The sequence below is a fragment of the Budorcas taxicolor genome, chromosome 1 (assembly GCF_023091745.1).
Source record: "Budorcas taxicolor isolate Tak-1 chromosome 1, Takin1.1, whole genome shotgun sequence".
NCBI lineage: Eukaryota > Metazoa > Chordata > Mammalia > Artiodactyla > Bovidae > Budorcas > Budorcas taxicolor.
In genome coordinates, this window is record NC_068910.1 from 89669854 (window position 1) to 89691187 (window position 21334).

At 36.0% G+C, this 21334-nt stretch overlaps 1 protein-coding gene across 1 annotated transcript in view; it reads left to right on the forward strand.

Moving 5' to 3' along the window:
• Window positions 1-21334, forward strand: part of ROBO2 (roundabout guidance receptor 2) — a 651843-nt gene that overhangs the window by 559183 nt on the left and 71326 nt on the right. Inside the window, exons 14-17 of the mRNA XM_052644742.1 lie at window positions 3619-3740; window positions 11535-11766; window positions 14974-15098; window positions 19352-19523. Of these exons, the coding sequence (XP_052500702.1) occupies window positions 3619-3740; window positions 11535-11766; window positions 14974-15098; window positions 19352-19523 (651 nt within the window). The remainder of the gene's footprint in view (window positions 1-3618; window positions 3741-11534; window positions 11767-14973; window positions 15099-19351; window positions 19524-21334) is intronic.

Consider the following 21334-nt stretch of genomic DNA (forward strand, 5'->3'; position numbering starts at 1 on the left):
TTCCCAGGTAGCTCAGTGGTAAAGAATCCACCTGCCAATGCAGGAGACGTGAGTTCAATCCCTGGGTCAGAAGAATCCCCTGGAGGAGGAATGGCAACCAACCCCAGTATTCTTGCCTTGGAAATCCTGTGGACAGAGGATCCTGGCAGGGTACAGTCTAGGGAGTGTGGCAAAAGAGTCAGACATGACTTAGAGACTAAACAACAAAACTTATTGGTCATCATTTTAATTATATAATAGAAATTTAAAGATATATAATTTATGGGCTTCCCTGGTGAGTCAGTGGTAACGAATCCACCTGTCAGTGGAGATGATGTGGGTTTAATCCCTGGGTGGAGAAGATCCCCTGGAGAAGGTCATGGCAGCGCACTCCAGTGTTCTTGCCTGGGAAATCCCATGGACCGAGGAGCCTGGTGAGCTTCAGTCCATGGGGTCATGAGGAGTCTGGCATACTGAGCACACATGCACATAGGATTTTTCCATATTTCAAAGGAAGGGAAAATGTTTCTCCTTCTTTGAAATTAATTCTGCCATAATGAAAAGTGAATATTAATGGATAAGATGCCCTGTTAAGGATATCAAAATTGCCTCCTGTGGTTCAAGAATTGTGTTTTGATTGCAAAGTGGGTCTCAAGGTGTGGTTCCTAAAAGCAGCATCTCATCACCTGGGGCTACCTCAGAAAAAATTCTCAGGCCCTGACCCTGAAGCTCTGGGGGTGGCACCCAGCAGTCTGTTAAATTGCCCTCCAGGAATGTTCGTGCTCAAATCTGACAAACATCTTTACAGTAGATGGTATTAAACCAAATGTTTAAAGCAACAGTTTGTTTCAGGAAGCTGTAAATCAAGCTTTCTTCCTGAGGTATGTGATGCTTTTGACTAATAAAAAAAATATATGAGATCAAAATGGAAGATTCCCCATCTCATCTTTAGTAGCCTGTCTCTTCACACTGAGAAATTGCTGGAGTCTGGGGGTTAATATCGGATGTTGAATTTCCCTTGTTACTAGTACATGAAGGTAATTAATAAAATAGAAATGGTGGCTTTATTATTTGTTACAACTTACCTCCCACAGGGTTCTTGAGAAAGGGTTAATTATTTCTTATTTGTAAAAGGTTTTGAACAAGATATAATTCAAAGTAGTATTTTTATGCTATGAAAAGCACCATACAGCCATAAAATATTATTATAATTACAATGTAGCTTGGTGATAGTAACTAGCATGCTATTATAACAGAGAAGGGCGCCTTAAAGGAATCAAGTCAAATAAAGTCACCACGTGATTTTCCAACGTTGCTGACATGATGACAGTCATGGGAGGAGGGGCTGCCACTTTGCTATTGTTCTCTAAGAAGTAATGTGATTAATTTTCCATGATGATAAAGGGCCTGTAGGTAAAGAACCTGTCTCGAGAGAAAGAAAAAGTACAACAAGGAATTTGAAGACCTGAAACTGGTTCTATTTTACCTTGCCTGAATCCACTTGCTTTTACTGTGTATGAATTTAATGAATAAATTTAATTATTGAACTTACAAAAAAGAGGTGTATGGTTTTTAAGTCAAGAAGTTGCAGTACTCAGATCATTTTATTACTCGTGTAGATAGAAATAGGTTTTGTGCATAGCTGCAATGGAAAGTGGGGAGATCACAGAATGGGGAAGACTTTCGGTGTGATTAAATCCAGCAGCCCTTCTTGATCTTTCAATAACAGTGCCAGTCACTAAATCTTGACTCATAAAATAACTTCTCTGCGAAAAGGTCAACAAAGATTAATGAAAAGTTGTTTGTGGTCTGGCTTGTTCCAGTCGAGAGACCATATAGAGCAAACGACTTATGCTCCCTTAACAGATATTTAATAGAAAAACTCATGTTTTGTGTCTGAATGTCAGGATCATTTTTGACACCACACTTTCAAGCAACTTTGCATTCTGCCAAGCACTTCTTTGCAAAGAACACTTTGCAGTGTGAGCTCTTATTTTTTGAAGATACTAATGCTGTAGAATTTATAAATTTATTTCAGTAAGGCAGCAAATACTTGTACCATCAATATCACAGTAAACCATAAATACATTAGCAAAGACTAGTAGCATTAACATGATATTAATAATATATACATATATTGATATATTGGTACATATATTGTGTATGTTGTCTAAAACTTCCTCTGCTGCTGATTAAAGTTATATTAAAGATGAAAAAGAAGTGGAACTAGAAAAAAATTACCAAAATGTAGTGCCCAGTTGTTGTTGTTCAGTTGCTCAGTCATGTCCAACTCTTTTGAGACCCCATGGGCTATAGACTGCCAGGCTCCTCTGTCCATGGGATTTCTCAGGCAAGATTACTGGAGTGGGTTGTCATTTCCTTCTCCAGGAGATCTTGCTGACCCAAAGACAAACTCCTAATTTCTGCACTGGCAGGGATATTCTTTTCTGCTGAGCCACCAGGGAAGCCCTCCAGTTTAAGTTAGTGCACCCAGTTTAAATTATTTTTGAGATAGGCACTTAAAAATATATTTGCAAGAGTAATGCTTTGTGGCCTGAGAAATTAGGAGAAGGCAAGATTAAGAAAATAAATCATTTTAAATTGTACTTCCTTCCTTAAGTAAGGTGATTAAAGAAAAAAATCAACTTACCATTGCAGTGTACCACTTGAATCTGTGTGAAATTCAGTGTTTGATGTCAGTTTGATGGACTTGGATATCTATAATTTATCTTATTTTTTTCTTTAATGGACACATAGGGTATAAACTGTTGGATGGGAAATAGAACAATGTTTAGGTGAATGGTGAATACATGATCAGAACAGATTATGGCTGAGAGTATATCATTCTAAACATTGCAATTCTGCTCACCCTGACAATCACTACAAAAAATCAGCAGCCTTATTTTTGTCAAGTATTGGAGTACTGTTCAGAATTTTACACAGAACATTTTATCAGTGTGTTAAATTGGTCATCAGAATTTGTGTGTGTGTGAATTTGGGAGGATTCTTCCCCTTCTTTCCCTCATTTTATTTACCTTTAGTGGCAGGCTGCAAGTCCATGGGGTTGCAAAGAGTCTGATACAACTGAGTGCCCCACCCCCCCCACCCCCCCCCCCACCCCCTGCCACACACACACAGTCACATAATTCACTCCCAGGCCCCCTGCTTCCTTTCTCTTCTACTCTCCCAGACTGAAATAGGTTCAGAAATAGCAATACACAACGTGCTAATTGGGAAAAGGGATTGAACAAATTCCTAAACAGCAGTTTTCAGATCTGGCCCCGGTAACTACTTGAAGTCCTTCAATGTGTCAACATCTGTATTAAACTGATGTTTCTAAAGAAGTCTTACAGTACACACTTTATCCTTTAGTAAGAAAATAATAGATCTTTCACAGCAGTGTACTGAATGGGGATAAGGAGTCACTAACACTTTTATTAATATTATTTTAGTGAAGATAAATCTCACTTTATATCCTAAAGTAGTAGTATGTATATTAAATATTCTTTAATGTTGTTTGTCACAAAGGATTTTTCAGTTTCTCTCATGATTATTTCTAATGGCGTGATATTGGCTTATATAATATGTACTGGAATTGCACTGTGAATTTTTAAGGATTGGAACTGTTTATCCCTATAGATATCAGCCCACCAGCTCAAGGAGTGGACCACAGGCAAGTCCAGAAAGAACTCGGAGACGTCCTCGTCCGTCTTCATACTCCGGTTGTTTTGACTCCCACCACTGTTCAAGTCACATGGACGGTAAGTTTTTAAAGGCTATCCTAATAGTAGTCTCTTTTATGCCGTTGAGAAGACAAACCAGAAAAGAAAAAAGCAAACAAACCAAAAATCAAAATCCTCACCATTTAAAGTCAAGGTAAATCAAAGCCAAAAAAGAAAAAAAAATTCAATAGGCAAAAATACAAACAGAATAAAAATAGATTGCAATATAAATAATATGTTTTGTCTCCTGAATTTTCACATGTGCCAATACATCTCCTTATTGAGATGTTAAAGTATACAACTTTAAAGTATACAACTCAATATTTTTTGGTATCTTTGCGGAGTTATGCAATCACCACCAGAATCTGGTTTTAGAGTATTTCCTCATCCCAAAGTAAAGCCCTGGGCTCTTGAACAGCCAGCCACTCCTTCATTCCCCTGACTTTAGCCCTTTGCAACCACTAATCTGCTCTGTGTGAATGCGCCTCTTGCTTTCATGTGGATGAAATCATGCAATATGTGACCTTTTGTGTCTGGCTTTTTTCACTCAGCATGGCGCTTTTGAGGTTCATCCAAGTTGTAGTATGCATCAGTACTTTGTTTCTCTTTATTACAGAGTAGAATTCCATTGTATAGATGTATCTTATACATCTGTTTAGCCATTAATCAGCTAGTTTGTCTTTGAGTTCTTTCCACTTTTGGCCATTATGAATAATGGTGTCATGAACACTTGTGTCCACATCGGCATATATTTTAATTTCTCTTGATGTATACTTAGGAATTGTTGAATTAAACTCTTAATGTTTGGGTGAATTACCAAAACGTTTTTCAGAGAGGTTACACAGTTTTATGCTCCTGCAGCAATATTTGAAGATTCTAGTTTCTCTCACATCTTCAACCACCCTTGTTATCCTGGCTTTTTGATTATAGCCATTCTAGTGAGTATGCAGGGTATATTACTGTGATTTTAATTTGCATTTCTTTAATGACTGTTTTGAATCTTTCGTGTGTGTATTGAGCATTTGTATATCTTCTTTAGCAAAATGTCTGTTCAAATTCTTTGCCCATTTTTAAACTGAGCTGTCTTCTTAGTATAGTTTTGTAAGAGTTCTGTACATGTTGTGTGCAGATGCTTTATCAGATGTATGATTTGTAAATATTTTTTCCCAATCTGTGTGATGGTTTTTACTTTCTTAATGATGTTACTTGAAGCACAAAAAATTTTAATTTTGAACTTTTCTTCTAACTTTAATTCAATTATCTTTATATTCTTGTAGCTGAATATTATCCAGCTGTACCAAAAAAGTATATAATTTTAATCACATAGTAATTAATTAATTTATAATTAATTAATAATTACTTTATAGTAAAAAGTAATGGGTCTTAAGAAATAGATTGATATTTAATATGCTTTATTATAATTTTATAAAATAAAATAATTCCATGAACTATTGAATACAACCTACCCACTATTATTTCAGAATGAAAAATGTTTTCATCACATGGTAGTCACTGCAATGAAAACAACAGCTAGAATAAAAATATCCATCTTATTCATATTAGAGATTATTAACCTTTGTATATGTATTTGTGTCTGTGTGTCTGTGTTTTGTGAAGAAACAGATAATGTGCATTCTTCTGCCTGATGCACTTAATGTCAACTTTTCATTCATGCTCAAGATCTCTTTATTATAACCTCTCAAATTCCATAAGGATGATAAATGAGCCCAGCTTTTCATAGCCCCCTGTTTGTTTATAGATCTTGTATGTTGTGTAAGTAATGGTCATTTGACCTAGGGATATCTAGAAAATTTTTGTTTTAATTATAATATTAGAATTATATCAATTATACTTGATAAGAAAGAATTATATTAATTAGAAAATATTTATAGTTATGTCTCTGGTATTGTTTTTGTTGGTGGTGGTATTGTTTTAGTGGTAGTAGAATAGTAACTTTTAAAAAAAGGATGCTGCCTGCTTAGAATGCAGATTTCTTTAGGTTAATAACATTTCACCTATTTCCATCAATTTCCTCAGTGAAAGAAGCTGAGAGTGGGAAGCTGGTTATTTTTCATCAGTTCTTAATCAATAATGTTTGAATTATAAAATACAATGAAGAGAATTATCCCAGGGTTTTCTTAGTAATAAATCCATTGAGTAAACACAGTTCAGTAAGCATTTTTTGAGGACCAGTTTTGGAGTAAATGTTGGAAAACACTATCTAACACTCTATTTGTGTTGGAAAACACAAATCTACTTGAGAAAAACACAGAACTTCTTAACGATGGTATACAGGGAATAGCCATAACTGATTTATATACATATATATATACACACACATTTAATAAACAGAGGCTTCCATCAAAGAAGAAGTAATTAATTCTGTCTTCAGGCGTCAGAAATAGCATTATCACTTTTCTACATCTCTATGGGGAAATATGGAGGCATTATTATATTAGAACAGAAGAAACTGAATTAACATTTAAGGCTCTTTAGTCCAATTCTCAGAGAAGGCAATGGCACCCCACTCCAGTACTCTTGCCTGAAAAATCCCATGGACGAAGGAGCCTGCTAGGCTGCAGACCATGGGGTTACTAAGAGTCGGACACGACTGAGCGACTTCACTTTCACTTTTCACTTTCATGCATTGGAGAAGGAAATGGCAACCCACTCCAGTGTTCTTGCCTGGAGAATCCCAGGGGCGTTGGAGCCTGGTGGACTGCCATCTATTGGGTCGCACAGAGTCGGACATGACTGAAGTGACTTAGCAGCAGTAGCAGCAGTCCAATTCTATTTTTAAGGGGTGACCCTGGTGACTCAGTGGTAAAGAATCCACCTGCCAATGCAGGAGATGGAGCTTTGATCCCTGGGTCGGGCAGATCCCCTGGAGAAGGAAATGGCAACCCACTCCAGTATTCTTGCCTGGAAAATCCCATGGACAGAAGGAGCCTGGCGAGCTACAGTCCACGGAGTTGCAAAGAGTCGGACACGACTTAGCAACTAAAAAGAATAACAACAGTAGATTGTAAAAGGAAACCAACGGAGACAGGTTGAACAGTGTTTCCAGGATCCTATATCTATGTGTAGGTAAAAATGGGATTAGAGCTTCCTTAATGTAAACCTGCTCTTTGTTTTTCACTGGAAACTGTAGACAAATATTTAGTTGGAAGAAATACCTTTTAATAGTGGAATTTCAACATATGACCTTGGACAGGGCATGTTGTTGCTCCTTAAGTTAGACTAGTCAAATGTTTGGTCTGAGAGTACAAAACTGGGTAGTGCTTTAACAAAAAGTAAAACTAAATTTATGTTTTAAGAGTAGCTATGATTATTTAAGGTTGCATTGTTTCTAATTTTATTTTTCATATAATTTCACATTGACTTATTTTGTTTTTGGCATACAATGGTTTCTATTTTTCTGCTCCCACGAAGGGACATAATGACCTCATCATTTTTCCAGTGGCACAGAAAGGGTATTATCTGCCATGCCTCTTCCATCTTTCTGTAGCTTTGGCTCAATACAAAACTCTTCAGTAATAAAGCCAAGGAAATGCTTGTATTTTTAACACCAGATTTTTCCTCATTCTCCCCTGACAAAAATCTTCTCTGCTTTATTCTGAGTTTTAAAGGGTTGCTTTTTTAAGCTGCTTCTAAATGTGGGAATTATTTGAGTAAAGAATCAAAGTCATTATGTTTTTGAAGTTAATCACTTTAAAAGTCACAGAGTTTAAAAGAATCAATCAAAGTAGCTCAAAATTGTAGGTCAGTAGTCTGGGTTCTTCCAGGAGAGGGACCTTGTCATATTCATCTTTATATCCCAAGAAACGTGTTATTACTAGTCTACATATCTCTCCCTCATGAGCTTGAGTTTTGTGAGTCCAAAGTTCAAGGTTTCACTTCTGTTTTTCTCAGAGCAGAACATTTATTATGAAATTCTGTTTCAGTAACTGTCCATTGAATGATCAAATCAGTTGTCTTCATACATTTTAATTTTTTTATTTTAAGAAAGAAAGTGTTTGACTATGTCACAAATTCTCAATAAATTTGTATTTACACATAAGGTAAGTACGTATTTGAGAAGTAAATTTAGTGAAATAAAGTTAGACTGGAGAGCGGATCTGTGGCCAAAGAAATTATAACCAAATATTTCATGGCATATTTTCAACTTGCTAAATGTATATGTTCTGTGAATTATCACATTGTTAGTACTTAGGTTTCAGGCATGTTGATGTCTGAGGAAAGAATTATATTCCCCAGCCCATGTATTTCAATTAGGGGTCAGCTGATGTAGTTTGTCAATAGTTGGCAGGATTCTGTTACCAAACACACAGGACGTTTGGACAGGAAAAACTGTCTGCCTGCCCCACATGTCTAATCTCAAACCAACAAAATTTAACAAAGGCTACTTTCTAAACTGACTGCTCTTATAATGAGGGTGGGTAAAAATGATGAAAACGACTGTTTCACAAAGAAAGTAGCAATAAATCTCTTACTTTAAAGTCATTATTCTAGTTTGTGTCTGTGAGTGTTTTGTTGTTATTCAAGGACAAGAATTACAGGTCTCTTGCCCCTTAAATGTCACTGCTACTGGAGTTGAAAGAGTGCTTTGGCGAACTAAAATCTCAGAACTCAGTTAAACCCAGATCTGTTACTCAGCAGGCTAAACCCACCAAAGGAAATTCACTCTGAATTTTCAGTGTAAATGGAATTTTAAAAATTGAAATGATAGATACTAAGTATCTGCGTTTAATCTTTTAATGAATGTGCAGATTTGAGGGCCGTGAATGGACTCCCTTTTTTAGTATATCCCTTACATAACAATGCTCTATCATTGTGCAGCTCTAAAACTTTGAAATTAAGTAAACTGAGACTCAAAACGTTTAAAAAGCTAAACCGTCACTCAATTGAGATCTTACGACCTGAATCTCGAGACTCTCTTCACATGTTCCCAAGACAATACTCTTTTATTCAGATTTCAGAAATTACCATTTTTTTTTAAATGTAGTACACCCGTGGTTTTGTGGCCAAACTCTGATTATGGAGATGGTTTGTGTGTGTGTGAGTGCTCAGTCACGTCTCACTCTTTGCAAGCCCACGTTCTGTGGCCCACCAGGCTCCTCTGTCCGTGGGATTTTCCCATAGACAGAGTGAGAATACTGGAGTGAGTTGCCATTTCCTCCTCCAGGGGATCTTCCTGACCCAGGGATCAAACCCTCATTCTCCTGCATCTCCTGAATTGCAGGCAGATTCTTTACCGCTGAGCCACCTAGCAATCCCATCACAATTATAATAGACTCTAAAAGAAAATCTTCCTTCTTTTAATTAGAATGTTAATAAAACTAGTGACAAGCATATGGTTTAACTTGAAAGTGATCACTTGTCCAAAGGTTCACCAAAACCAGTGGTGTAGAACACGTATTCATTAAAATCTCACCTGTTTTTAAACAGGTGATGTGCAGCATTTTCATTTTTGCCTTCACCTGTAACAACAAACTTTCCTTGTGAAAAGAATATAGAGCATGTATGTATGCACCCACACAAAATCAAGCTAAAGTATTTAGCTATTAAGTAGGCCATTACAACAGTGAAGGCAGTATACACTGAAGTGAGCAAAGCAATGTTGTGCAGTAAACATTAGCTTCATAAAATCCTAAAACACTTAATTAATGAAAACCAAACATGGATAAAACCAATTTACCCTGATTTACAGACTCCCTTCATCTAGAAACAGCTGCTTAATGTTCTTCTTAAAAACACAGCTTGCTTCTTTCAGTATTAACAAGCTATTATTGTGAGTTATGTCTTTCTTTCAGTATATAAATTCCCTTAAAGTGAATGCAGAGAAGTTTATAAAATGCAAGCTTAATGTTGTTTTAACATATGCCTCAGGGATTTTTTTTGAACATTGACAGTTATGATGAAAGGCATCTCTCTTTGTCTCTCATAAATTTAGCTTTCTGCATTTTAGTTTCCTTGTTTTATAATGTCAAGAGAACTTCTGCTTTTCGATAAATATGTACTTTGGTATGACCACAAACTGGTAGCATGGATGAGGATTCAAAGATCGTGAGCTTTGGTATCAGAACTGAGCTTACTTTTCTTTGACATAGCCTCATACAAGTATAGTACTAATTCCACAAATCTTTAAGAGTTAGAAAGCTGTCATGTGGGTGAAGGAATTCATACTTGTTGAGACTCATCTGTGAAACCAGAATTAGCTATACTTAGACTGAAGCAACTTAGCAGTAGCAGAAACACACATGCTCACGCAAATCCAACTTTATGGATTTTTCTAGCATGGACATTTTACATACCAAAGACATAACCCTTTGTCTTGCTGTATTTTGATTGAGGTTCTGTATTTGTACATTTTCTGTCTTCACTTAAAAATATTTTAAAATGCTGCAACTAATAAAGAAATGCCAGAAGCTATTACATGAAAGAGTATAATTTGTGTTATTATGTGTTAACAGTTGGACACAGACTTTTATTTAAAAACTGAAATAGCAATTTCCATCATCACCTTCTTTATTTTCTCTCTTTTCTCAGCCTTCCTAAAGTAGGGTTACTCCATCTCATCTCCATTGAATTTTACATTTTATTTGACAATGAAATATGTCAAGCTAAAGACTTCTTAGAACATGGCTATTAAACTATAGTATATGGAATTTTAATTGAAGAAGGTGCTGTGATAGTTATATTTAAGTCAAGCATTTCTAAAAATTAGCAGGACATTCAGATGTTGAAAAAGCTAAAAGTCCTTTTCTCCCTGAAATGAAACGGTGATAAAACTCCAATAAAAAGTGTTCAATAAATGTAAAACAGGAACTTGTTTTTTTGATTTTTTTATATTAGTTTTCAGGTTCAAATTTTCAGATTTTTATTAAAAATAGCTCTTTATCCTCCGTTCCTCAAATGAATGAAAGAATCAAGAAAGCCGTTAAACTGTGCTAACAGTGGGACTGTTGGAGGACCTGGAAGTTGTTAACTTAATAAATGTCCTTTATTTAATATTTGTTAATCACTATAAATTTTCCATATGCTTTTAAAACAGGAGCTCTAGCTCCACAACTTAGACTCTCTTTTATCTGCTTCCTGCAGCCACAGGAATTTTACACGTGCTGTTCCTACTTTTCTTCCTCTGTGTAAATCTTTCTTTCCATGCAGATCTCAACACTTGTTCTTCTTCTGGGAAACTGTCTCCCTGATCCATTAACTTCCTCTCCACTCTAGGCTTTCTTATCTGCTAGTGCATCTCATTTATAACATCATAACAAACATCATATTTGTTTGTTATGAATGTAACTTGCCCATTGTTTGAGTGATCATGAGATAATTTCTACCTTCTACCTGAACTCTATGCACCAGAAGGTGAGGGACTGACCCTCCTTTCATTCTCCATTTTTATCCTCAGAGTTTAACAGAATAACTGGCACCTCTTAATAGGAACTCAGAAAATGATTGAGTGAGTAAAGGTATTAGTGAATGAACAAGAGGTGATAATAGAGATTACCGACAAATTTCACACTATGTATAAAACCACGAAAATGAGAATTGTTGAATACAGTAGAAGGACAAACAGATAGATGACAAAGCTAGAAATATTGACAGGACTTTGTGCTAATCCAAAGAATTTGAATTAATTGAGTAACTTACCTACCATGAAGTATTTTAAACAGAGGATAATGTAGTTCCGCTCTTCATTTTGGAAGTAACAACTTGGAATCATGTGAACTCAGAACTGAAAGAGGATATTGGAAGCGGGGTGATGAATCCATGGCATTGCTCGGACACTTCTATTTGGTTTCAAAAGCTTTTTGCTTTGTCTTGCAGGTTGATCGCCAACCCCAGTTTATTCAAGGCTACCGAGTGATGTACCGTCAGACTTCAGGCCTGCAGGCTACGACAACATGGCAGAATTTAGATGCCAAAGTCCCGACTGAGAGAAGTGCTGTCTTAGTCAATCTGAAAAAGGGGGTGACTTACGAAATTAAAGTTCGACCATATTTCAATGAGTTCCAAGGAATGGATAGTGAGTCTAAAACAGTTCGTACTACTGAAGAAGGTCAGTATTCAGATTTCTAGCATGAACCAACCTTAAACCATAATGCGATCAACTTCTGTTGAAGCTCTAGTTTTATCATCTTCCTTAGAAGAGTACCAACAGAGAATTCTGAAAGTGAACCTGAGAAGTGTCGTTGTTCTTCTTTTATTCTGAGAAGTTCATAGAATCTAGCAACTCAAAAATTGTTAGTGCAGGTTTGTGTGCCTGATGCACAGTGAGGCCAAACATACCAAAATGTTGGAGTTCAGAGCAGAGAAAGGTTTATTGCAGGGCCGTGCAAGGAGATAGGTGGCTTATGCCTTTAAAAGCCCTGACCTCCTCAAAAGGTTTCAGCAAAGCATAAAGCCAGATATGAGTGGTGGGAAGTCGAAGGGTCTGTGATCAGCTCATACACAGTTCTCTTATTGGCTGATGGTGAGGTAATAGGGTGGAATCACAGGGGTTAATAATAACAGTCCTTAGATTCCAGTAGTCCTGGGGCTGTGTGCTCATGGTCCTCAAGCAGTTAACATCTTCCATTTTGTGGGAGCTTTTCCACATCTGTAAAACAACTCAGGAAACATGCATCAAATACTGTTATTGGTACTTCAGAGAGGGGGACTAAAGCAGAGGAAAAGGGGGAAGACATGTCCCAGGAAGGCACCATAGGGTCCTGTTTGGTTACAAACTGACATTCAAGTAGTTTGAATTTTTCTTAAGGAAACATTAGCTTCAACTCTTGTTTGTCTATACACTGGAATTTGATTGTAATACTTTCCCTTTTTGTTTTCACACATGGCTTTAGCTCATTTGGCTTCATTAAAGGACAGGCTAATGGAAACTCAAGTACACAGGCTGTTCTTTGTCTCTCCTCTGTTGTTGGTGTAGTAAAGCCTGACATTGCCTTTTATAAGCCTCCTTCCCTATGAGCTGTGCCAGTCGGATTCATAATTTCTAATCTGGAAGGCCATTTGAATGTTTGCAATAGCATTCTTCTTAATGATGTCCCCTCTTCATTTCCCCTTGGTAACTTTTCTTGTTGCAGATGGTTTAAAATCAATCTGTGATGGACATAAAATTAATATAGTCTCAACTAGTCCATTTTCTAGTTTCCCCTTTCCTAAACTAGAAGTTGGCAATGAATGGTATCATCAAAGTACAAAAAGTCATATCCAAAGTATAATAAATCCCCACCTTTTCTGCTTCTCTGCTAATTTTTATGTAAAAAGCTTTTTTTCTAAACATATTTTATGTGAATCAGTATAAAAGCAGCCTTAAGAAAATATGTATAGATTGTTCATGCTAGCATATAGATGTACATCTCCAACCAAAGAGCCTTTAAATTATATATATCTTATAATTAGCAATACAGAGAAAGGTTATCTTCACATTGGTTTACAGTGTGATATACTGACATGGGCAGAAGTGCATATTTTTAAAGGCATCATTAATTGACCTTTAGGATTTATAAAGAAAAAATTACTAAAAATTAATAATAGGATCTTTGTCTCCCATTAAATTTTGCTTTATGTGGAAAATGTATAAAGTAATGAGTGGGGTGGGTAAATTTCATGCAGAATGCTGTGTTTGAAGCACACTTCCAAAAATCAGTTTCACTGCAGTTAGACTTTTTCTCCAGAACAGACATTTGTCACAGTTAGATTTACGTTCATCTCCTCTTTCTGTGGCTTCTGAAGGGAACAAATGGGGCTCAGCTGGGCTGTGTCTGGGAACGATGAGTGGCTTCTTTCACATCTGTGTAATAATTGACCTGTCAGGAAATAGGCACCGTGTTCTCGCCACGCCAGCAGTAAGGGAAATGAGAAACCAGTTCTCCAAAGTGTTACTTTTCAATAAAGTCTACCTAATGACTACAAAACCACTAGGCAAACAGTTGGATTTATGTCATTGTGCCACATTTCAGACCAGCATTATCACATAGAGGAGTAATTAAGAGCAGTATTGTGGTAACGTGTCTCTGTGTGTTTTCTACATGCACCATACTTCAGTGAAATGTGTTGTGATAATTTATCAAACATGGGAAACTTTATTGGTAAGCTTTTAAATATCTTTTATGATTGAAGCATACACATTTTCAAATAACTAAATTATGTAGTTATGAAAACGTTAATCTTATATGTAAAAATTCTTTCATACCTCAAAATTATATGACTTTTGCTTCAAGGGTTAGTACTTTGATTTGCTTTTTCACCTGTTGGCTTAAACTCAGTTATACTGAGAATTGATGTCTTCCAGGAAAATTAGTATGACTTAGCTCTCAAATACACTGGATAGGAGATACTACTACTCTCCAAAATCAAGAATTATTTCATATTCATCTTTTCTTTGTATAATTATAATTAGTTATGGGGAAAACCATAAAGGAAGAGAATTGTAGGAAATTAAAATCTGTCCATTTCACATTTGATCCAACATGAACTGTTTTCATTAATATCTTCCGAGTTCCTTGCCCATCAATGTAGAATAAGTTTCAAATCTTAAATTGTGAATCAGTTTACAGCAATCAATTATATTTCTCATTATGAAAACAAAACTGTCTTTTCTCTGTGTTGGTGAAATTTATATCTATGTTTCTGTTTTTATGTATAAAACACAAACCAAACCAAAGCAAAAAGATAGTCAGTAATACTACTACTCAGAAATAATGGCTGGTGAAATTTTGGAATGCATCCTCTCGGAATACTTTTGATAGCAGTATTTTTGTTGTTGTTGTTTTGCTTGTTTGTTTGTTTTACAAAAGAGGAGCCTATTAGAGTCAAAAGAGTCAACGTTCTAAAATCAGACATATCTGGTTCAAGTTCTCCCTCACTGTTTAACTTAGATAAGTCTATTATAATAGCCTTCCTTTTCCTTATCTGTAAGACTAAGCTGGGTTGTTTTTTTATTCCCTGTGAATTTTTTTTGTGAGAGTGTTATTTTTATTGTGCAAATTAAATCTTACTCTTACCTTAGTTCTAGGCATATAGGAGACACAAATTCGAATGTTAGGTGTTAAATTTATTGTTGAGGACATATCACTGTAGCTGTTTTCTTTGCTTTAAATCTCTCCATTATATTTAAAGGATTTTTTTAAAACACTCACTGTTCATTCAGAACTACTGGAAACAAGACCTTCTTGAATTTTGTCTTTATATTCATATTCTGTAAGCAGCATTAATGCACATTAAGACTTAGAATTTGTGTTTATTCTAATGACTTCTTCTGCAGCCCCAAGTGCCCCTCCACAATCTGTCACTGTGCTGACTGTTGGAAGCCACAATAGCACAAGTATTAGTGTTTCCTGGGATCCTCCTCCTCCAGATCATCAGAATGGAATTATCCAGGAATACAAGGTAAGGCCTGGATGAAGAAGGAAGGTTCACAGATAAAACTTCCCAAAGAAGTCTCAAGGTCATGTGGATGGGGAGTATTTCTGGTGGCCCTCTTACTGAGTTTGAGTGTAAAGAAATATATGTTTGTGTGACTTGTAAAGAAGCAAATGCACAGAATTCATAGAACCTAAATCCAAGCTCACAAATAACACAAACTTATTTGGACAAGTAAACCATAACAGTGCAGTGGTTATTTTATATATATATATATATATGTGTGTGTGTGTGTGTGTATTATATATATATATTTATATATATATAAATTTATATTTATAAACAGTACAGTGGTTATTATATATATTATATATAAATAAATTTTTATATATAATATATATATAATATGGTTGCAGATCCTCAGGAATTTACAAAGATGGAGTAAAGGATAGATAGTGAAGCCCTATCCTAGAAACTGTCTTTATTTTTGTTAGATTTCTGTGTAATGGGATTATGTTGTTTAGTTACTAAGTGGTGTTCCTCTGACTCTTTGCAATCCCATAGACTGTAGCCAGCCAGGTACTCTGTTCATGAGATTCTACAGGCAAGAATACCAGAGTGGGTTACCGGTTCTTTCTCCAGAGGATCTTCCCAACCCAGGGATTGAACTCTTATCTCCTGCATTAACAAGCATTGGCAGGCTTTTGCAGGTGGATTCTTGCCACTGAGCTACCAGGGAAGACCACAAGCCTTAGGCAGCTATTTTTTAAATGTTTCCTCATAAAAAATAATGCTTTGTGGGTTTATAGTGTTGCCTGGAGAATAACAGGGATGGCGGAGTCTGGTAGGCTGCCGTCTATAGGGTCACACAGAGTCGGACACGACTGAAGGGACTTAGCAGCAGCAGCAGCAGTGTTGGGATAGAGATAGGAAGTACCATCTCCCACTCCAAATTCTTTTACCAAGTTCTTGATAAGAGCCGTACACTTAGTCTCTCAGTCATGTCTGACTCTTTGTGACCCCATGGACCCCTCCAGGCTCCTCTGTCCATGGGATTCTCCAGGCAAGAATACTGGAGTGGGCTGCCACGCCCTCCTCTAAGCGATCTTCCCAACCCAGGGATTGAACCCAGGTCTCCCATATTGCAGGGGGATTCTTTACCGTCTCAGCCACCAGGGATTCCCAGTCCAGGGATTGAACCCACATCTCCTGCATTGGCTGGCGGATTCTTTACAACTAAGCCACCAGGGAAGCCCTGAGAAAAGGGAGCCATTGAAAAAACAAATTTTAGAAAGGTTTTATTTTTCAACAGATGAGTTTGTTGCTATTTAGAAACAGAATATATCCATTGTTTCTTCACCATCATTTGAGAGACATCATTTGAGAAACACAGGTTGTCTAACTTTTAGAAATGATTCTGATTAATTGTGATATGATTAGACCACACGAGAGAGTAAAACATATCATTAAATCTTGTAAAAATTCAAAATTATGTGTTTTTTTGCCATTAATAAATATTTGTAGAATTTTGACAATAATATACTAAGTAGATCTATTAGAAAAGAAAACTAGACACCCCACCTCACCCCAGAAATGCATAGTTGGTATGTGAAATTAAGCTGAATAATTTTATTCAAAACATTATTACTTCTAGGAAAAAAATGTTAAAGTACAGTTTTCCTAAGTTAATGGTTAAGTTACTGAAGCAAATGGACTAAATTTGCATAAGAATTTATTTTAAAATCATTCCTATCACTTTATAAATAAATATGTCTAAGAATATAAGAGTAAGTACTTTTTATAATAGCGTAATTACATAAATTCTGAAATTGTATAAGCATTAAGATACATTCATACTGGATGAAGCACAAGCTGGAATCAAGATTGCCGGGAGAAATATTAATAACCTCAGCTATGCCTATGACATCACCCTTATGGAGAAAGTGAAGAACTAAAGAGCCTCTTGATGAAAGTGAAAGAGGAGAGTGAATGTTGGCTTAAAGCTCAACATTCAGAAAACTAAGATCATGGCATCCAGTCCCATCACTTCATGGCAAATAGATGGGGAAACAGTGGCTAACTTTATTTTTGGGGGCTCCAAAATCACTGCAGATGGTGATTGCAGCCATGAAATTAAAAGACTCTTATTCCTTGGAAGGAAAGTTATCACTGACCTAGACAGCATATTAAAAAGCAGGGACATTACTTTGTCAACAAAGGTCCGTCTAGTCAAGGCTATGGTTTTTCCAGTAGTCATGTATGGATGTGAGAGTTGGATTGTGAAGAAAGCTGAGTGCCAAAGAATTGATGCTTTTGAACTGTGGTGTTGGAGAAGACTCTTGAGAGTCCCTTGGCCTGCAAGGAGATCCAGCCAGTCCATCCTAAAGGAAATCAGTCCTGGGTGTTCATTGGAAGGACTGATGTTGAATCTGAAACACCAGTACTTTGGCCACCTCATGCGAAGAGCTGACTCATCTGAAAAGACCCTGATGCTGGGAGAGATTGAAGACGGGAGGGAGGGGATGACAGAGGATGAGATGGTTGGATGGCATCAGGGACTCAATGGACATGAGTTTGGGTAAACTCCGGGGTGATGGACAGGGAGGCTGGGCATGGTGCAGTTCATGGGGTCGCAAAGAGTCAGACACGACTGAGCAACTAAACTGAACTAAGACACATTGTTTTAAAAGCAAAAAATTATCTACCTTGGTGTGTGTGTCTGTGCTTTAATTAGTTTAGGATTTTACTTTTGTATCATCAAGGACTAAATATCTTCAGCTTCCACTGATTTAAATATTTATTTTTTTCACAACATGATAATTTTTCATAAATTTTAAATTTTCTCACTCATATGAGTTTGTCCTGTGTTGGTACAAATGTGTATATTTTGGTAAGAGTTAAATATTCCTCCATTAGTAACTTAGGCTTCATAGACTAAAAGAAGTCTGAAATTCAAAGTCATTATGTTAATTTAAAGAAAAAGAATCATTAATTTACCTATTTCAGAAACAAATCATGGATTTTCCTCCTTGTGTCTCCCCATGCAGATTATTAATTCTATATAATAGAAATAAGTGTACACAGAATGTTTTACAACACATTTTACAAGCAGATTTTCACATCCCAAAAGAAAATATGACTTTAAATTTAATTCTTATTGGAAGTGCAAGCTTAGCGTCCCTCACAGCAGTGTGTAAAGACTTCCCACCACTCCGTTCATTCTCATGCGTGTGTATGTGTGTGTAGATATGTTTTGATCAATATTAAGATTTATTACTGTCAATGTAAATATTGACTTTAATTTTATCTCAGTCAATACCTATAACTTTAGTCAGTTAATCTTGTTAACTACTTCTGTGTAAGTTAATATTTTCTTAAATGAAATATAAATTACTTAGATATGCACCTATATACTTTGGATACTACAACTCATAATCACCATATTTTAATAGATTATATGCATAGTAAATCTTGATAAATGAATTAACCAGAAGAATTTATGTGTTTTAATCCATACCTAAATACTTTTTGCAACCAAGGACCACTTTCCAGACTTTGCAGAGGTGTTGAAATTGAATCATTGTTCTGTGAGCATTCAGTGTGTGGAGTTTTGGGGGGATTTTTTGGCCACTCTGAATAACATGCTGGATTTTAGTTCCCTGACTAGGATCAAACCCATGCCCCTGGCTCCCCAGTAGTAACATGGACTCAACCTGTGGACCACTAAAGAAGTCCCAAGTATTCAGTGTTCCTTGTAAAATACAAAGGAATGCTGCAATGTTTTAGTTTCCTTTATTTTTCCTTTAATACACACACATATGCACAGACATGCACACACACAAATATACATAAATAAATATGTATGCTGCTGCTGCTGCCAAGTCGCTTCAGTCGTGTCCGACTCTGTGCGACCCCATAGACAGCAGCCTACCAGGCTCTGCCGTCCCTGGGATTCTCCAGGCAAGAACACTGGAGTGGGGTGCCATTTCCTTTTCCAATGCATGAAAGTGAAGTCACTCAGTCGTGTCCAACTCTTCGCGACCCCATGGACTGCAGCCCACCAGGCTCCTCCATCCATGGGATTTTCCAGGCAAGAGTACTGGAGTGGGGTGCCATCGCCTTCTCTGAAAACAGACTAAATTAGGCATTCAAAAATGTCATTTACAAATGAGCCTAGAAAATAGACTGGTTACTATTAAAAAATGCAATCAATTATAATGAACTAATTACCAGAAAAGATAACTTTATATTCTTTTGATATTCACTTTACATTTCTATAGATCTGGTGTCTGGGGAATGAAACACGATTCCACATCAACAAAACTGTGGATGCAGCCATTCGATCTGTAATCATTGGGGGATTATTCCCAGGTATTCAGTACCGGGTAGAGGTTGCAGCTAGTACCAGTGCTGGAGTTGGAGTAAAAAGTGAGCCACAGCCAATAATAATTGGTGAGTACCAATCGATATAATCTGCGCTTTAGAATCAGTCAACTGGTAACGAGGTAGATTATTTTTTTGAATCTACATCCCAACAGTGCATATTTGGTAAATAATGAGTAATCTGATACACACATCATATAGGCAAATAGTTATGACTCGAGTTTCTAACAAAAAAGTTTAGCAATTGTTCATGCTCTTAGGGTATCCACAAACTTCTTAAAATAATAATGATTAAGATTTTAAATGCTGCAAGTTGGTTTGAAAATTACTTTTAATCAATAGTTTCATTTGTAATTTTGATGCCTTTCAAATATAGTAGGAAATGAGGCAGTTATTGAAGAAGGGTGTTATGTTTCACGTTTATATGCTTTCTCTTAGCCAGAGAAATGTCAAAAATTAAACAGAAACAGGCCAAAAGAAACTTTGTAATCCAAATAAACTATCCCAAAGAAGAAATCCCTGTTCAGTCTACTATCATCATTATAGAAAATCGCTCCCTATCACTATGCATTATATTTGACTTTTCTTGAACTATATATAAATGGAATTGTACGGAATATAGTATTTTGTGTCTGACTTCCTTCACTAAATGTAGTATTTTTGAGATTCTCACATATATGTATTATGCAATTCATACGTTTTGTTTCTGAGCAGTATTCAATTGTGTGAACGTATCATATTTTGTTTCTCTGTTTTTCTCTTGAGAGAATGTGTAAGTTTTTAGGAGGATATATGTTTTTATTTTTTGTGGAGAATGACCTAGAAGTAGAATTTCTGGGTAAAAGCACTGATGTATTTGAGTTTATAAGAAACTTAAATTTATTTCTTCATACTGTATAATTTTGTACTCTCACTCAAAAGGAATATGACTCCAAATTTTTCTACATCCTAACTGACATTTGATATTGCCATCTGTCATTATAGTCACTGCAGTGAGTTTAAGAGCCCCCTCACTGTCATTTTAATTTTAGTTTTCTGTGATGACTAATGATGTTGGGCAACTTCATGTGTTCTTATTGACCATTCACGTGTTTCCTTTTGTAAAATTTCTAAGTCTTTGCTTTTTAGAAATGGTGCCCTTTGTCTTTCGTTACTGATTAAGAGAAGTTATTTGTTCATTTTTGATATAAGTTTGCTGTCATAGATTTTTTTGCAGATATTTTCTCCCAATCTATGGCTTTCTTATTCCTTTTCTTAATGTCATCTTTTGAATGAGCAAAAGTTTTAAGTGCATGTGATGTGTAATTTATCAAAATTGTATTTCATGTTTAGTGCTTTCTAAGAAACTATAACCTACATCTAGAGAGCAAATATTTTTTTCCAGAAGCTTTACAGTTTTAGATTGTATGCTTAGGTCTATAATTTGTCTTCAAGAAATTGCGTGTGGTTTGAGGGTTGAGGTTTATCTGCTTCCATATGTAAAATTAAAATACCTAGGCATATTTCACTGAAAAAGCTTTCCTTTCCTCAGTTAGCTATCTATGTGTGCATCCATTCCGGATTCTCTATGTCATTCCATTTCTTTATATGTCTTCATAAGCCAAACCACTCTGTCTTGATTACTAATAGCTTATAGAAAGTCTTGGAGTCAAATAATGTGAATACTGCATCATTTTCTTCTCCAAAATTGTTTTCACTGTTTCAGACCTTTTGCATGTCCATATACTTTTCAAAATCAGCATGTCAGTTTCTACAAAATTATATTGGAATTGAGATAGAAAATGCAGTGAATCTATACACCAAATTGAAAAGGTTAACTATTTTAATAGTCTTTGTTTCTCTCTGAGAACATGATATACCTCTCCATTATATATCTTTAT